This window comes from Eptatretus burgeri, chromosome 8 (assembly GCF_056783735.1).
Source record: "Eptatretus burgeri isolate ZD-2024b chromosome 8, Ebu_testis_v1, whole genome shotgun sequence".
Classification (NCBI taxonomy): Eukaryota; Metazoa; Chordata; class Myxini; order Myxiniformes; family Myxinidae; genus Eptatretus; species Eptatretus burgeri.
In genome coordinates, this window is record NC_140968.1 from 60,596,546 (window position 1) to 60,615,883 (window position 19,338).

A 19,338-nucleotide genomic window follows, 5' to 3' on the forward strand; every position below is an offset into this window, starting at 1 on the left:
AAACCAGCCATTCAGCTGAAGTGCAGAAGCAAGCACTCTACAATATTTGCACTGTCACTGGATATATTGATTGACTTGAACAAAGTTCAGGACCCATTTCGCCTGCATTTGGCCGTACATTGGTTTGCTCACTGAAAATGTGCAATTTTATTTTACACCACATTTCCCCTTTTTGTAAAATCTTTCATGATATGACCTGACACTTCGGCATAAAGAGATACGTATAAAAAAATTTAAACGTTTCATGTTGAAAAGTTTCTTCTGGTGTTTCGTTGGAGTGCTTACTTGAGGTGTGCTCAACATCTCCATAATTAGGAAGGCAAATTAAATTAGATGATCCCAATGAGTTAGAAATGTCTTGAGTTGTTACAAAGCAATGAATCGCCACATCATGGCAGTGGAGCAGAGTTGCAGACGCTCACTCGAAGCTGTCGAGCCTGGGTTTGAATCCTGACAGCTATAAACTGTCATCCCGGTGTTTGAGAGGCAGGATGATTCATCAATATGTGTGCCGCCGTATTTCGGATGGATGTAAAACTGGATGACACATCTGGATCCTCCCCTCAACCAGTCCTCCCTCCCTCTCCCCCACTCTCTCACCCCACCATCTCTCCCCCTGCTCTCTCGCCCCACCATCTCTCCCCCTGCTTTCTCACCTCACCATCTCTTCCCCTGCGCTCTCACCCCACCATCTCTTCCCCTGCACTCTCACCCCAACATCTCTCCCTTTGCTCTCTCATCCCACCATCTCTCCCCCACTCTCTCACCCCACCATCTCTCCCCCTGCTCTCACGCCCCCACCATCTCTCCCCTGCCTTCTCACCTCACCATCTCTCCCCTGCGCTCTCACCCCAACATCTCTCCCTTTGCTCTCTCACCCCAACATCTCTCCCCCTGCTCTCTCACCCCACCATCTCTTCCCCTGCGCTCTCACCCCAACATCTCTCCCCTTGCTCTCATGCCCCCACCATCTCTCCCCCTGCTCTCACACCCCACCATCTCTCCCCCTGCTCTCTCACCCCACCATCTCTTCCCCTGCGCTCTCACCCCAACATCTCTCCCCTTGCTCTCTCATCCCACCATCTCTCCCATGCCTTCTCACCCCACCATCTCTCCCCTGCTCTCTCACCCCACCATCTCTTCCCCTGCGCTCTCACCCCACCATCTCTCCCCCTGCTCTCATGCCCCCACCATCTCTCCCCCTGCCTTCTCACCTCACCATCTCTCCCCTGCTCTCACACCCCACCATCTCTCCCCCTGCTCTCTCACCCCACCATCTCTTCCCCTTGCTCTCTCATCCCACCATCTCTCCCATGCCTTCTCACCCCACCATCTCTCCCCCTGCTCTCTCACCCCACCATCTCTTCCCCTGCGCTCTCATCCCACCATCTCTCCCATGCCTTCTGACCCCCACATCACTCCCCCTGCGCTCTCACCCCACCGTCTCTCCCCCTGCTCTCTCACCCAAACATCTCTCCCCCTGCTCTCTCACCCCACCTTCTCTCCCCCTGCTCTCTCACCCAAACATCTCTCCCCCTGCTCTCTCCCACCCCACCATCTCTCCCCCTCCTCTCTCACCCTGCTCTCTCACCCCACCATCTCTCCCCTCCCCTACAACTCTCTCTCCTCTTGCACTCCTCTCCCTCTCTCTCCCCCTGCTCCCCCACCCACCACACTATGTTAAGTGGACTATGCAAGACTGATGGTTTAGTTTTGAATTTACCAGGTAGATCATATGGGTTTAAATGCTCCCGCCCGGTTTTACATAGAACTCACTGATTAAAAATAAAATGTTGCTATTAGGGCGTGTTTTATCACCCTTCTTCTTACGCCACTTTCCCTTCTCCTTGCACTGCCTGACCTTCCCATCCCATCCCCTCATGTCACACGACCTTCCCATCTCGTCACGTGGCCTTCCCATTCTCATGTCACGCGGCCTTCCCATCCCCTCATGTCACGCGGCCTTCCCATCCCATGTCACGCGGCCTTCCCATCCCATGTCACGCGGCCTTCCCATCCCATGTCACGCGGCCTTCCCATCTCCTCATCTCACATGGCCTTCCATCCCCTCATGTTGTCACACGGCCTTCCCATCCCCCCATGTCACGCAACCATCCCATCCCATGTCACACGGCCTTCCCATCCCCTGCCACGCCACCTTCCCATCCCATGTCACGCCGCCTTCCCATTCCGTCACGTGGCCTTCCCATCCCATGTCACGCGGCCTTCCCATCCCATGTCACGCGGCCTTCCCATTCCCTCATGTCACGCAGGCTTCCCATCCCCTCATGTCACGCGGCCTTCCCATCCCATGTCATGCGGCCTTCCCATCCCATGTCATGCGGCCTTCCCATCCTCATGTCACATGGCCTTCCCATCCACTGTCACGCCACCTTCCTATCCCATGTCACGCCACCTTCCCATCCCGTCACGCGGCCTTCCCATCCCGTGTCACGCGGCCTTCCCATCCCGTGTCACGCGGCCTTCCCATCCAATGTCACGCGGCCTTCCCATCCAATGTCACGCGGCCTTCCCATCCAATGTCACGCGGCCTTCCCATCCCATGTCACGCGGCCTTCCCATCCCATGTCACGCGGCCTTCCCATCCCATGTCACGCGGCCTTCCCATACCATGTCACGCGGCCTTCCCATCCCATGTCACGCGGCCTTCCCATCCCATGTCACGCGGCCTTCCCATCCCATGTCACGCGGCCTTCCCATCCCATGTCACGCGGCCTTCCCATCCCATGTCACGCGGCCTTCCCATCCCATGTCACGCGGCCTTCCCATCCCATGTCACGCGGCCTTCCCATCCCATGTCACGCGGCCTTCCCATCCCATGTTACGCGGCCTTCCCATCCCATGTCACGCGGCCTTCCCATCCTCTCATCTCACATGGCCTTCCCATCCTCTCATGTTGTCACACGACCTTCCCATCCCATGTCACGCGGCCTTCCCATCCCCTTTCATGCTTAACCTCCTGCCAAACCCCTCCCCCTCCCCTCTCTCCCCCATGCTCCCACCCCCCCTCCTCCCAGAGTGTATATAGTGACATTTGGTGAGTGGTCACTCTCCCCACCTCCCTCACTGTCCCCCCCACCTCTTCCTAGCTCCCTCATCCATCCTGTGCCTCTTCGCTCCCCCTCTCCCTTCCCTCTTGTTTCACCCCAGCCCCTCCCCCAACCCCTTCATATACCCATCAGTGAAGCGACGGGTTGCATCTGATAGTGGAATAATAAATGTTACAGTTTGAACATTAAGCTCCCACTCCTACTTCTTCAGTCCTGGAAAGATGGGCTTTTAAAATGGGCACAAGTAAAACGGGCACAAGTTCCAAGTAAATCAATTATTCGCTTTACAACCAAGGAAATCAAATCGCTCTCCAACGGCACCATTTTTATTACCCCACGACAGCAGGAACTGCTAAATTAAATCTCAAGATCCTGCTCTTTCTTCGCCTGACGGACGGCATGTCTCCTTCAAGTAATCGTAACACCCATTCCCGAAGGGGAGGGAGGGGGCCAAAAACGTGGTCAAAATCAACGACCTCCAGCAGGGATCAGTTGCACAATTGTCCGTGTATAGGTGAAAATCACAAATCTCCCCATTCTAGCCGAGGGAGTAAGGGAATAAATTTGTGCCCATGACTCGACACTGGACTGGGTACCCTGAGCACGAATGCAAAACTTGGAGATTGGCCATCCGTTTTAGATTCCAGAATTATAATATCAGACAGAGAATTACCTGATTTTATAGAGTGGGATTACCCCCTTAAGCAAGACCTGCAGCTTGCACTTCCACATCATGTGAAAGTGAGAAATTGATAATCATGAAAGACGCTTTCAGCTTACAGTGGTTTTTAAGAATATTGATAATGTTGGCTTCAATCCCAAGCTGCTGAGCACGAGATTCTGCACCAACACGTTTGAAACAAATTGCCCTGAATCTTCGGGAATAAAGTTTGTTGCTTTGAAAATCTCAATTAAATTTAAAATCTCATACCTGACACAAGAAGTTTCATTTTCCTAAGGGCATCAACGAGATTTATGAATGGCTTTACTGATGCTCACAAGCTGCTTCGTTATTCCTTTGTTATTGCGCCGATTCAGCCCGTCACAAGTGCATGATTCACCGTTGGTGCATGTCTCATCAAGTCAGCAGGTGATGACGTTTTTGTTCCCTTTTTATTCTTCCGTCTGGAGAATCACTGCTCAGTTAAGTCGAAGTTTCAAAGGAGAAAAAAACAAACAAACAAACAAAAAAAAAACATTCATATACCCAGAAGCCAAATGTGGCTTCTGGGTGTATGAAAATTCAAAGATGAATTTTCAGGACAGGACAATATTTGAAAACAGAAAAGGATATTCACAGTACAAAGCAAAGAATAAAACAAGGTGAGATTTAACTTTCAAGGAATATTTATTTTTAATTTTATTGTTTTCTTTGTTTTGATCTTCTGTATATTTCACTGAATTTAGACTGCTCGAGATCTGCTCGTTTGGCTTCCACATTCCAGGTTGTGCTTTATTTGTACCTGGCATAACGAACAGCCTCATTGGATTGGAGGATTCCATGAAAAATGTTTTCTCATTTTCTGCAGAAAGTTCAGCTGCCAATCTCCCCATTTCATTTTTTTTTACGTTGGGAAAGGGGGGGGGGGATGCATCGAGCACCGGCCACTTTTGTGCACAGATGAGGAATAAAAAAAAATTCACCAACATCTGTTACGTTGTCCTTCATAGCCGAGAGTTCCATTTACATATGATAGTAGGTAAACAGCTGGGCATGAAAATTTGTTTCCAGTGGAGGAACTGCTGGCTGCACATCACTCACAAAGATAGCAAACATCACATCTCGGTGTCAAAAGACTACTGAAGATCAGACCCCGTGCTATCAGCAGTCGATGCAGGAATTTGGAATTTACGCAGGGTGTTAGAGATAACTCGCCCAATCTTAACACAAAAAATTTATTTTATTTTAGAAAGACCGTGGGATTTTTAATATCACCAAGCTAAAGCAAGCAGATGAGTCTCCAACACAATGTCCATTTGAAGAATATCTCAATTTTTGAGGCAACACCCAGCCTGTGAAGCAACAATCACAGTCTATAATCAGGACAGCAAATTAACATGGACAAGACGGTTCACATGCAAGTGTTCTGCTCTGGAACATCCTGTCGAACTTACACAAATCTGTGCCGCGTCGCCTCGGCCTCGGATTCAGATTCGGATTCAAACGACGTCGCTGTGTCTCTGCAGTAATATCTTGGAAGTGTTATTGTATTATCAGATAATCATTGCTCATCCATGGACAAGGAAATACTGCTGACCCTTCGAAATAACACAAGAGGCTGTAGTCTTTTTGTTATTTATCAGAAAAATAAAACCGATTGGATTCAGTGATGCGCTCTCCCACGGATTCAGCGATGCGCTCTATGCCTGGTGTTGGCTTAATGGTTAGGGTGGTGGGCTTGGGATCAAAGGATCCTGAGTTCAAATCCCAAATGGCTGTTGAATTAATACCAGGTGGGGTTAACTCGGCCTGTCATCCTTCGAAGGTTGGCAAAATGAGTGCCGGCATGCTGGTATACTGTGTTGGTGTGGCAACCCGTCCAGGATTGTGCCCAAGAGCCAAGGAGACTGCTTAAGCAGCACCAACGCTCTGCATAGAGTGTGGTCCCAATCTCCTCCTCCTCCTCCTCCTCCTCCTCTCCCATGACAGAGGTGAAAGTAATACCGTTTGTCCTCAGGCAATTTGATTCACAAAGTCATTCTCTTCATCTGAGTTGAGATGTGACTTATTCAGTCATAAATATGTTCTTCCACTTCTTTGGGCATATTTTGTAATAGCAATCAGATAAAAGGTTTTTTGTTTTTTTTCTTCACATCAACAAACCTTCCTTTGCCAGTATTAGGACTTAGAAAATCCTTTTTTTGAATGAATAATGAGGACTATTACAAATATTTCTGCTGCGAAAAGTATAAATTTATCCAGGAACAAATCAAATATGTGAGAACCCAATAACTCACTCTCCTGCATGCATTGGCAATCGCCCATTAAAGAGTGCAAAAGTGGTTGAAATTTGTTGCACTGTATTTACAAAGTTCAGTCACAGTCCCTCGAATGCACAAACCCTGAACTGCTTCACTCAAATCAATGAACATCAATAAAAAAAAAATTTCCTGGAGAAAATGAAACTGAAATTTAGCTATCATTATAAAATCTTAAATATCAAATGATTATCGTGATACGATTAAAATTAAAAAAATATATCGTTTTACATCTGCTCATACGCGGAGCAAATATTAAATCTAAGACCGCCAAAAACCTGAAGCCGAACTGACACTTCCTGATCTACATGTTTCTCAGTTTGTTGGAAACTCATTTACGTTAAAAGTCCTGCAGATCCTTTACCAGATACAATACAAATGGTCATGCTGGAATGACCAAGTCAAGAAAGCTTGAAAGTTCATCCACATACATCACAATTCAATCTTTTAATGTCAACTTCACATGCACTTGGACTCGATCACCAGGAATAACTGGAAATACTTTGAAGGTGAAGCCGGGAGGAACAATAGTCTCACCTGAGAGGGCTTGACGGTGCTGTTCCAGAATAAGGTGCTGATGCAGCAAAGTAGCTTGGCTGGGGGTGCAAACTCCATCACAGTCGGAGGTTGATGGGAAGGGACATTGCAGAGAAAATCCGAGACTGGCTGGATTGCTCATGTTTTCAAGTTTGTCATGACCTGCAACCTGCAGCAGTGGCTCCGTTTCACCAGTGGAACCCTGAATGCAGCGAAATCACAAGATCAAGATGAAGATGGAATTTGAAAAGGTCATCACAAGGAGCGAATAAGTAAATGAGCTGAGAATGGAGAGAAAATGCTTGGTAAGAAATAGCGTGCATTTCACCACATTAATTGATGTACACATTTTTACACTGCACAAGTCCAACAACAATCAACAGCACAGGACACACAACTTTAAGGTTTTACAGTTCAGATTTACATTATTCAGATTGAAAATAGATCGGTAACATTCATCAGAAGATTCACTAACTTATTGTTAAAAGGCAAGTCAAATTACAGTGTTAAAGAGATCCTTATCCCTTTTAATTTAAATGCAATGCAAACAATTAGTGGACAGAGTATAAAGAGCAAATATTCTGTGGACTGGGAGTTAACGAAACTTTACCACGACTCCCCCTCCCTCAAGAAAAGTGCAAGCAATAAATCAATATGAATAAGTTTTAATAAGTGGAGAATTCTTGAAAGCCAAAAAATATATATCGATCAGATTATGGAAAAATTCAGGAGATAGACAAAAACAAATGTGCAAAAAGGGCGATTGGCCTGCTCTCGTGAGCATGTGGAAGCTCCTTGGTTGAAGCCAAAATAGTTCTGGCAAAATGACTTCTTTGGGGGGGGGGGAAGGGGGGAACCCAGAAATTTCAGGTGCAAAATTGTCAGCAGCACATTGTTATTTCATCAGTGTTATCATAGACAGCAAGCAGCCAATAAAGTATAGGCTTTCAAAGTCAGGAGATGAGAAAACCATTTTGGCACATATCAGTTGGAAGCAAGACAAAGTATCATGGGAATAATACTGACATCCTGCAATGAGTAGTGACACCAATTTTCAGGACAAACGCTGTCTGGTGTATTCCAAGTGAGCTGCTTTGTTCATGACTCCTGGTTCAAACTAGCTTGTGATGGCTGTTGCTGTGTACGGTTTGTACAGCCCAACATCCGTGAGGGGTTTGTCAAGGTCAGCATTCAACGATTAAAAAAAAAAAAAAACTTGGGCGATTGTCTTTTCTTTCAAATACACCCCTCCCCCCCACTGGATCACCACTGACACAAGATACCAGTAAGCTGGTACTCAGAGTCAACCCCACCTGGTATTAATTCAACGGTAGCGGGATTTGAACTCAGGACCCGAGAATCCCGAGCCCACCACCAGCTCATTCCCCTTTAGACAAGACCCTCACAGACATCACCATCAAAACATATGAACATAATTACCCATCCATACTGAAGTCATATACCATTCCTGCCAAAGTCTGTGTACTCCTGTATCCCCAATATCCCAAATATTAATTTATAATCATATATTTAATGATGGAATCAACATGCATTGCCCATTTGATATTTCAGGTGTGAAAGAAAATGACTAAGTAGTCAAAAGAACAAGTGACAAAACAAGGGTTAATTTTTTCACGATTAACACTTGGATTTAGGGACATACTTCCAGAAAAGAAAACGTAGCAAAAGGTTTTCTGGACAGAGCAAGATATAAAACTCACATTAGCTGGACGCCCCAGGGAGATGTTCGGCATGGAAGGTGAGATGAGAAGACTTAGTGGGTCTATCATCCTTTCAATTGGAACTGCTGGTTGTGGTGATGTGCCACTCTGAAAGGAAAGGAGAGGGGGGATGGAAGTGGGGTGTGAAGGGGAGAGAAAATACAACGCTTAAAAAAAATATATATATATCGCAACATTTTAACGCGTGCAAACAACTTTTTCCTCACCGACAGGATACAACTCAATTTCAATGTACTGATCACACAATGGCAGCGTACAAGGATAGCATCATGAAGACAAGAGACAACAAAAGTTTGTACGTTCAAAATCCAGATGAAACCAGCCGTATTAAGTTATTTGATTTATGATTCTATAAACTGAGTTAGTCCACAAAATAATTCCAGGATCTTTAGTGAATTTTTGGGAAAAACCAAGTGGACTAATTAATGACTTTCAGGGAGGGCATAATCTGCCTGGATCACATTGTCTGGTCAACATTTGCTGCCCATTCCACATTGTGGTCAATTCTTTAATAAGGCGACCTGGGAAAATTAGAATGGGTACGAATGTGCCACTTATGTAAAGGCAGCCCCATCCCCAAAATGCAGTGGAAGTCGTGAAGAAAATACAATTGACAAATCATTCGAAATGTTGTACAAGGCTTTGTATGAAACAAGCTCAAATGAGCTAAGATCATCGTACTCTTAATTATGACATCATAAAAACAAATATGATGTCATTGTGATGCATCAGGTTTGCGATAAATAATTATCTGTGCTAATGCCCGGCTTGATTCCCGCGAACAAAACTCAAACTCAAACAAAAACTCAAGCTCAAACAAACTCAAAACTCAAACATTATCTCCGAGTTTCGGAGATAATGGTATCGGCGATTTCTATTAGCGGCGATATTATGACGGTAACTTTTTTTTCTCGGAAGAATTTCCAAAATCGGAGATGGTTCCTGCCTGCACGTGGGCTTTCTGCATATACATGGCAAGTTTCACGAAGATCCGATGAAAACTCTGGGTTGTGAAACAAAAAATGTCAAAAAATAGGAATGGCGTCATGAAAATTGATATGACATCATAGTGATGTATCATGTGTGCGGTAATTCATCTCTGCTAATGCCCTGTTCGATTCCCGCAAACATAATTCAAAAAGCTTGCCTAGTTTCGGAGATAATTTTTAGGCGATTTCTATTAGTGGAGATATTTTGACGTCATAACTTTTTTTCTCGGAGGAATTTTCAAAATCGGAGATCGTTACTGTCTGCGCAGGGCATTTTTACATATATACGCCAAGTTTCAGGAAGTTTCGATGAAAACTGTACGCTGTGAAACAAAAAAGTCCACAAGAACAACAACGTGAGTAAGACTTAGAGATCCTCCACGAGTATCTAAAAAAATTGATTAAAGAAATGAGCATTAACTCAATCAAATTGAGAAGATCAATTACATTAATACTCTCTCTTTCATAAAAAAGACAAACGTGTAGAATTCATAACGTAATATAATCACATTGTTGGACTGTTCCAGCGTTCATTACAAGTGCCTTTTTGGCACGAGGGATGTGGAGAACAACTGATTGTAAGTTTCCACGTAACGTAATTACCTCATGCATTAATCGTTCAGGACATGAAACTCATGCACCATTAGGATTTTAACGATGACATGAGGAATTCCGAAGAAAATTTGAAACTACTTCCGATACACCAGTATGTGGATCATACAAACAAAATAAAACAAACACACTGATTACATTCTTTAACGAGAAGGGCAGCGGTAGAGCACATACCTCCGCCACATAATGCTGGATCCACGAGAACATAGCGGGCCCAATACATTTTTGAAATATCATGCTATACAGTACTATATTGTTTTTAGCCCCATCTCTCAATGGTGAAGAATCACTTTAAAAATTAAATAATTCTCGTAACAAGATCCGGATCCAGATCTTCACCAAAATCGAATCAATTCGTCCTTGCGACACACCCAACCTGTCTACCAAGTTTCGTCCGAATCCGTACACAACTTTTTGAGACATCATGCTATATATCATTTTTAGCCCTCTCTCAATGGGGAAGAATCACTTAATAAAATTCCAGTGGTCGGATCTGGATCCAGATCTTCATCAAAATCGAATAAATTCTTCCTTGTGTCCACCCAACCTGTCCACCAAGTTTCGTCCGGATCCGTCCACAACTTTTTGGGACATCATGCTATATATCATTTTTAGCCCTCTCTCAATGGTGAAGAACCACTTAAAAAATTCTAGTAGTCAGATCTGGATCTTCACCAAAATCGAATCAGTTCATCCTTGTCAAACACTGAACATGTCCACAAAATTTAATCTGGATCCGTCCACAACTTAATGATATATCCTGTAGACAAACAGACAAACAAACAGACAGACAAACATCGTCTTGAGGCATCTCCGTGATGCAGGGATCCGTGCCAGTAATCCTGTGCCAGCATCCAAGAATGCTTGCAATGGCCAAATCAGCATGTCTGATGGACATGGAGTAAATGGGAAAGTGTTGCGTTCAGTGATTAATCCAGGTCTCTACTTGAAAGTCATGATTGTCCATGCACGGATCTACAGAAGACGCAATGAGTGATAAGCCCCAGTCTCAATCCAGAAAGCCACAAATTTTGGATGTGGAAGTGTCATGATGTGGGATGGTATTGCTGAAACAAAAATTTGGATGGTATTGCTGATGTGGGATGGAAGATGGTATTGCCATCCAACAGCCATACTTCAGTGATCCCTTTCAAACAAGCTTTCAAACGGTGGACAGAGGTTTTTTTTTCCACCCGTCAACCTGTTTGTCTGCATCTGTGAATAGGATATCTCAAAAAGTTGTGGATGGACTCAGACAAAATTTGGAGAAGTAGGGTGTGTGACAAGGATGAAATGATTAGATTTTGGTGAAGATCCAGATCCGGTGATTAGAATTTTTCAAGTGATTCTTCACCATTGAGAGATGGAGCCAAAAATGATATACAGTATGATATCTCAAAGGTACAAGTCCTGATTTGGACAAAACTTGGACAGGTTTCAGTTTGCAAAAGAGGAAGAACCTATTCAATTTTGGTGAAGATCTAAATTCGTATCCGAATGGGAGAATTTTCAAAAGTGATTCTTCACCATTGAGTGATTGGGCTAAAATGATATACGGCATATCTCAAAAAGTTGTGGACGGATTTGGACGAAACTTGGTGGACAGGCCAGGTGTGTGACAAAGATGCATAGATTCGATTTTGGTGAAGATCTAAATCCGGAAACGAGAATTATAAAAGTGATTTTCCACCAATGAGAGATGGGGCCAAAAACAATACACAGCATGACTTTTCAAAGACAATATATATATATATATATATATATATATATATATATATATATATATATATATATATATGTATATGTTGTTGCAGGCCGGGGTCCGGTGGCGAGAACGACCACTAAGTGGGGGAGGTTACGTTGTCTCCCACCAGACTCCCTGGAATTGTAGGCCGTCGCTCTCGGATAACTCCGTAAGCCGGCGGGTCGCTGAACTGACCGTGAAACGCCAATATCTCAATCGCGTAGCATAGGTTCTTTTTGTCTCGAACCAATTTACCTAATTAACTAAGCAATTTCGACTACCAGGGAACCAGGCCTCGGCACGTCTTTTTCGAACTGGGTCACTCTACTGACTGCTGTAGAATTCCAACTACCGACTACCAACTCCGGTTCGGGTGCAGTTGAGTGGAACTGCCAAAGCAGTGCCGGCGAGGATGAGCAGATTATCGGGTATAAAAACCCGCCTAAACTCAGATCCGAACAATGCTGGACCAATGCAAGAAAGGACGGAAACTAACTGGGAACATTTCTACAATTGTTTTATTTATAATAAAGAAGACACAGGGCAAGACTTATCTCGGAATATGCAAGCAAGAATTTACAATGTTCAAAAACACTTTTACAGTTTCTACTTTCAAGGCGGGCCCACACACTCAGATGATAAGAAACCTAGATGTTTTATTGGACCCCCACAGCCAAGGAGATAGACGAGCTGGGGTCGCGGTTCGGCGGGTACCTGCACGTTGGAGGGATGGGGTGCTCCATGGTGTGGCACCTGTTAATGGTCGTGCGGCTCGGTCCACGGCCACACGCATGGAGAACGTGTCTGCGAAGGAGCGCTGGTTGAGTAGAGCGGAGTCTGAGGCGGGGATCAGGGCCCAACGCTCTCCGCTGTCAGGGTTGCTTCGCAAACTCCAAGCCTTTCACTGCAAGCACTGTACGAACTCCACGACTCTCACGGCAACACTCCTCGCAACCCTCCGAACTCCAGCGCAACCCAACGACCACGACGACGAACAACCCCCCAAGAACTCTCGTCCACAGAACTCCTCTCCACCGAATTCTCTCAGAACCACCAAAGAACTCTTCGCTGAGGATGGCGTTGGTAATTTTATGGACCTCCCTCAGTGGGGAGGGGCCTTGGTGAAACTTACGTCACTGTTCACCCCGATTGGACGGGGCTTCCATGGGTCCGCCCTTTCTGGGCGGGGTTTCGGCCATACCGCGAAGCCCAACCACTCCAGACGTGCGGACTCGCCCAAAAAAGGTACTTCACAAAGATTTTGCCTCGAAACACGAGGCTCCAGAGGCGCAGGTGGACAGTGGATCGTGATGGGGGATGGGATGGTTGTTGGATGTTCGTTGGAGGGTTCGTTGGATGTAAAGATTTAATAACCTACCTAAAAGGACATCGCAACACACACCTTTGATTCTCCCACTAGACAAAAGGAAGGGACCTGTCTCATATGTACTTAAAGGAATAACTAACTCTTGGGACATCTGTATGTTTGAATGCATATGGTTTCCAGATCCGTAACAATATATACATAAACACATACACATTCACACATTTTATTTTGATGTTGAAGGCTCCAGTCACAGACTGTATCGTCCTTGTTGAAGTCAGACCTCAAATAAAAACTGCATAGACAGAAAAGTGAAGAAAGAGAGAATAGTCTTCGAGCTTTTGAGGAAGTAAAAAAAATCTGTTTTTGAAAAAGGGAAGGTCAAAAGTGTTTGGAAAGACACCAGAAGGTAAAGCGTTCCAGAGTTTGGTCGTGAAAGGGAAGAAACAAACATCACCATATATACTCTATGGTATGATATTTCAAATAGTTATCGACAAGTTATGACAAAACGAGGGGGGTGAGTTGGTTATGTTACCAGAACAAGCCGATTCCATTTTGGTTCAGGTCCGGATCCAGATCCGGCCCATTAGTGGGAAAGAAAACGTAAACTGTTCAGTTTGGTAGAGGAATGCGTTCCACCTCGTGACGCTCTCGTTCTTTTTGTGGAGCTATGCAGTATGAGCATATGGGAAATTTGTCAACTGCATGCAAATCCCTCATCAATATGACTTCAGATCACATGTCTAGCACTGATCGCTCTGAGCAACGCAAGTTGCTGATGAGCAAATTTGAACGAATTCTCAGGGGATCATATAAAAGTATGGAATCCATCCATCCATCCATTAGGACCAGATTCTGTGCAGAGCGTTGGTGGTGCCGGATCAGTTTCCTTGGCTATTGGGCACAATCCTAGACGGGTCGCCACTCCGACACAGGATACCAGCAAGTTGGCACTCAGTTTGCCGACCTCGGAAGGATGACAGGCAGAGTCAACCCCAGCTGTTATTACTTCAACAGCCGAGTGGGATTTGAACTCAGGATCCCATGATCCCAAGCCCACCACCATCACCATAAAGCCAACACCAGGAATTAAAGTGTGGAATGCATGCCACAATATGTTGAAACCATGAGTAAAAACCATTGGTGGCTCTTCAAGACATCGGCTTCTCTGGTCATGCAGTGGATATGAATTTCATTGTAAAAAAATTTCAACCCAATTTAAATCCACCTCGAATTAAGAAAAGCAAATGGGATGCATTATGCTGAATTAATTTTTAATTACGATGCAATTTTTATACTCTGATCAAACAAACAAACTACGGACATCGTGCAAACAAGTCAACAAACATCTGATGGAGATGAAAACAGCTTTTCCAGAAGGAAGGAATAAATAAATTCATAAACTCCACACAGCAGCAGTGACATTGAAAACAAACAACATATTAGTCACAAACAATTTACACAAGACGCCATGTGTTAACCCAACCCGTCATAAGGAAAACAACAGTTGATGCACACATAAAAGAACACAGTTGGAAAAAAAAAAAAATATATATCAGGAAATAAGTCAAATAATTCACACAAAACTCGTCAATGCAAACTGTGAGCAAAGAAGAAAAAGTTAAATTGGTTTTGGGGAAACTGCGGCTGTTTCACGACTTTCTCATCAGCAAAAAGTGAAGGAGCGCCGATTTTCAACGCATGACAAAACATGCTGCCATTCGGACAAACATCCAAAACTGCGGCAATCCAATGTGTGCGAGACAGAAAGCTTCATTTGGTGAAGCGGAAACAAAGGCCTGGAGTCATACGAGGAAGCATCAACGATAAAATGGCAATTACGGCAGATGAACAGTGAAAATGGAACAGTTATAGTTCAAATGCAAGTTTAATTCACCGGTTGCAAGTCGAGTTTCAAGCATACAATTGAATCTTGCAAAAAGGGCAGGCAAATAAATGGGGGAAGTTCACAAAGCAAGTTCAAGGCCAGATTGAAAGACAGTGCAAGTTAGACTTAGTTTGCCCACCACCGACCTCAGGAGCAGAAGAAAGAACAGATCGTGTGCCATTCTCAGGGACACTGCCCGCAGGAGAGTCTGGGCTCGAACGTGCTCCATCATCAAGTGCTTGGGGTTCTGAATAAGACCAGGGTTGGGAGCCACAGTTTTAGCATGTTCTCAAAGAACAGAAGCAGGTCAATGGCACCACCTCACGTCGCTCTGTGAGAACTACATTTCATCCGATCACTCAAGGGCAATGTTTCTACATACAAAATCTAGGGTCATGGCAGAGCGAGGTGACAGAGGCAACGTACCGACAGGGGGGGGCAAGTGGGGGCACGGGAGGACGCAACAGGCAAGGGAATGAACAAACAGGAAATGAGGAGAGAAAGAGAAAGAGAAAGAGAAAGAGAAAGAGAAAGAGAAAGAGAGAGAGAGAGAGAGAGAGAGAGAGAGAGAGAGAGAGAGAGAGAGAGAGAGATAGAGACAGACACACAGAGAGAGACAGAGAGACAGAGAGACAGAGAGACAGAGAGACAGAGAGACAGAGAGACAGAGAGACAGAGAGACAGAGAGACAGAGAGACAGAGAGACAGAGAGACAGAGAGACAGAGAGACAGAGAGACAGAGAGACAGAGAGACAGAGAGAGAGAGAGAGAGAGAGAGAGAGAGAGAGAGAGAGAGAGAGAGAGAGAGAGAGAGAGAGAGAGAGAGAGAGAGAGAGAGAGAGAGACAGAGAGACAGAGAGACAGAGAGACAGAGAGACAGAGAGACAGAGAGACAGAGAGACAGAGAGACAGAGAGACAGAGAGACAGAGAGACAGAGAGACAGAGAGACAGAGAGACAGAGAGACAGAGAGACAGAGAGACAGAGAGACAGAGAGACAGAGAGACAGAGAGACAGAGAGACAGAGAGACAGAGAGAGAGAGAGAGAGAGTGAGAGAGAGAGAGAGAGAGAGAGAGAGAGAACTGCTTGCAGGAAAATCTGGGCTCAAACATGCTCCATCATCATGTTCTTGGAGTTATGAACCAAACGACGGACCAAATTAATGACTTCGCTTTACAGCTTTGTCAGACAAATAACTATTGCACGTCTGGATGTTGAGCAAGTGAGGACGGGAAGAAATGTATACATGGTTTGCTGAACCTATCCTTTTTTTTAATTTAAGCAGAGAAATATGCAATCCTATGCACACCACTTCATTCAGCATTCAAGAAAATACAAATTGAAAAGTGTGTAAAAGAACATTTTCAAAGATGTGGTCTCACAAACAGTTTCATAAAGACTGACGAGTCTGATGCAACGTGATAGCGAAGCAATCAAACTGGAACTCCTGTCTGGCACGGAACCACGACATCACACTGCACATTTATTCCTCACTTCTACTATAATGGTATTTGTTGCTCTTCAAAGGGCGGAGGAGCTCCTTGTGAGCCAACGGCCATCCATATCTAGGGCCCAACTGTGTCTGCGGACGTCCTCCAACAGTTGGGGTACTTATTAGGAGGTTGGTGGCAGGATTTGCACTCCGGCCACCGTAAAACCCTTCATTCCACAAAACACAAAAACGCAAAGAAATCTGAAAACCCACTCCGAGTACCTCCTGTGCAGCTTTCCTTCACAGGGCAGCTCAGCAGATGACAGGATTGGGGCAAAGCCTTCGGGACCCCCAATCTTTGATGATAGGAGGGAAACCACAGCATAACATTCCCGGGTCAGATTGCGGGAGAGTGTGGCGGAGTGGTGCTGAGGTGTCGTCTACCAGACGGCGGTCTCCTTGGGTTAACCTGAGGTGGTCCCTTCGGGTGGGTGCCTGGAATGTCCTATCCCCGAGAGGATGATCTCTCCCGAAGAGAGGATGATCACCTGTCTCTGTTATCATCTGAGCTCAAGCGTTTGGACATCGGTATTGCAGCTCTCTCTGAGGTTCGGAGACCGGATTGCGGCGAGATCATGGTGGGTGGTTACACCTACTATTGGTCTGGTCGCTCTGATGGTTACCATACCCAAGGAGTTGATGTAGCTGTGTCCAATAAGCTGACTCCAATGATAATTGAGGTAACACCGGTCAACGAGCGTATTATGAGATTAAGGATTCGTCACTCCTTAGGTGTCATTTCCCTGGTCTCTGTTTATGCTCCGACTGAGGCGAGTGATCTCACGGTGAAGGATGCATTCGACACCACGCTCGAGTCTGTGGTTAATCAGTGCCCCAGGCGAGATACACTTCTAGTCTTGGGGAATTTCAATGCATCGACTGGAACTGATAGGAATGGTTATGAGACGTGTGTTGGTCCCCATGGGTCAGGAACTATGAACCAGAATAGCACCAAGTTCCTTGACTATGCAACAAGTCATGGACTTCGGGTGGCCGGTTCATGGTTTCAGCACCGACATCCTCATCGCTGGACTTGGTATTCCAACGCTGGTGGTGTGGCAAAGGAGATTGACCATGTCTGCGTTGATGGTCGCTGAAGGATGATCCAGAACTGCAGGTCTACCGGAGTGCTCAGTTCCTCAATACTGACCGCCGGCTTGTTGTAGAAACTCTGAAATTGCACCTTAAATCCAGAATGGTACCATCCCAGCCTCGGCTGGATATTAGCAAGCTCAAGGATGAGAGGGTAGCTGAGGAGCTTACAAACAAGCTGAGTGGAGATTTGAGGAATCTGGGTGCTTTGGGAAGTCCTGAAGAGTTGTGGAGTGCCTTCAAGACCACCGTCCTTGATGTTGTCGGTGGATGTCTTGGAACTCACCGTTGGGAAAAGAAGAATTTTGCCTCTCAAGGAACAATGGATACCATTGACCAGAGTCACAGGGCCAGGCTGAATGGCAGAGCTGAGTTGTTCAGGGAGCTGAAGCATAAAACTGTACGTGCGCTAAGGGTGGACAAGGAGGCCTATGTGCGAGGAATCTGTGAGGGGGTAGAGCATCACCTGTGGACAGGTGATTCTCGTCCTGCTTACAGGGGAATTCGCGCATTACGTTCACCAAGCCCATCACTCAGTGTACTACAGTTCGAGCAGAGAGTGGCAGGCTCTTGACAGAGGAGTCCGAAGTGAAGGCCTGCTGGGTCGGTTACTTTGAGCAGTTGTACCAGGCTGATCCACCAGGTGTCGAGTTGGACGTCAGGGATGTTGCAATTAGTTGCTGACCCTCCAATCAACTGCGGTCCACGTTCGCTTGTGGAAACACGGGCTGCGGTGAACAGGTTGAAACTGGGTAAAGCTTCAGGGATCTGTGGCATCCATGTGAACTTCTCAAGGCTGGTGGAAATGCTGCACTCGTGTCGTTGCATGCAGTTTTGTGCTCTGCCTGGAACACAGGCATAATCCCAACTGACTGGAAGAGAGGCCTTTGTTGTCCCTCTCTGGAAAGGGAAGGGTGATCGCGAAGACTGCAACAACTACCGAAGGGTTGACGCTGCTCTCAATGCCGGGCAAGGTCTTTGCTCGGATAATTATTGATAGGGTTCGCCACCATCTGCTTAAGCACCAGCGTCCAGAGCAGTCAGGCTTTACACAAAAGAGGTCAGCGATTGACCGTATCCTTGCTCTTCGGGTCCTCACCGAACGCAGGTGAGAGTTTTGGCAGGAGCTGCTTACAGCTTTTGTTGATCTCTGCAAAGCATTTGATTCAGTGAATCAGGATGCCCTCTGGAGGATTATTGGTCTTCATGGGGTGCCACCAAAACTCATCGATCTGATGGTGAACTCTACTCTGGTAATGAGAGTGCTGTGAGATGTGGTGGTATCATCTCTGACTTATTTCCAGTTGTTACTTGAGTTCGTCAGGGGTGTATACTGCCCCCCCCCCACTTTTCAGCACTTGTATGGACTGGATTCTGGGGAGGATGTCGGAGAGATCAAGCTGCGGTGCATTGCTTGGGAATGACAAAATCTCTGAACTTGATTTCGCAGATGATGCAGTCATCTTTGCGGAGACTTTAGACAATAGACGTCTGGGTCAGGCCTGGGGAGTCATGGATTCACTGGATCATGGGGTGTGGCACTGCCGGTACCTGTGCGGGAGGACGAAAGTCCGAGTCTTCAGTCAGGTCCTTGGTGCTTCCAGTCTTGCTCTGTGGATGCGAGACTTGGACTCTGACCAAGGATCTGAGACGGAGACTAAATTCCTTTGGAACCATATCTCTTCGGAGAATCCTTGGCTATTGCTGGTCAGACTTTCTGTTCAACTTACGGTTGCTGAGAGAGACTCAAATGAGATTTGTTACCTGCATGGTTGGTGAGCGTCAGCTACGGCTGTATGGACATGTGGCTCATTTTCCTGACGCTGATCCTGCTCACCAGATTCTCTCAGCGAGGGAGTCTCGTG

At 45.9% G+C, this 19,338-nt stretch overlaps 1 protein-coding gene across 11 annotated transcripts in view; it reads right to left on the minus strand.

Annotated features, from left to right (window-relative positions):
- LOC147021846 (histone deacetylase 4-like) overlaps positions 1-19,338 on the minus strand; it is a 291,321-nt gene that overhangs the window by 133,933 nt on the left and 138,050 nt on the right. For all 11 annotated transcript variants that reach the window (XM_085892251.1, XM_085892252.1, XM_085892253.1 and 8 more), the window contains 3 exons: positions 15,036-15,136; positions 8,309-8,416; positions 6,588-6,789 (listed from right to left, as the gene is read on the minus strand). In XM_085892251.1, the coding sequence (XP_085748377.1) occupies positions 6,588-6,789; positions 8,309-8,416; positions 15,036-15,136 (411 nt within the window). The remainder of the gene's footprint in view (positions 1-6,587; positions 6,790-8,308; positions 8,417-15,035; positions 15,137-19,338) is intronic.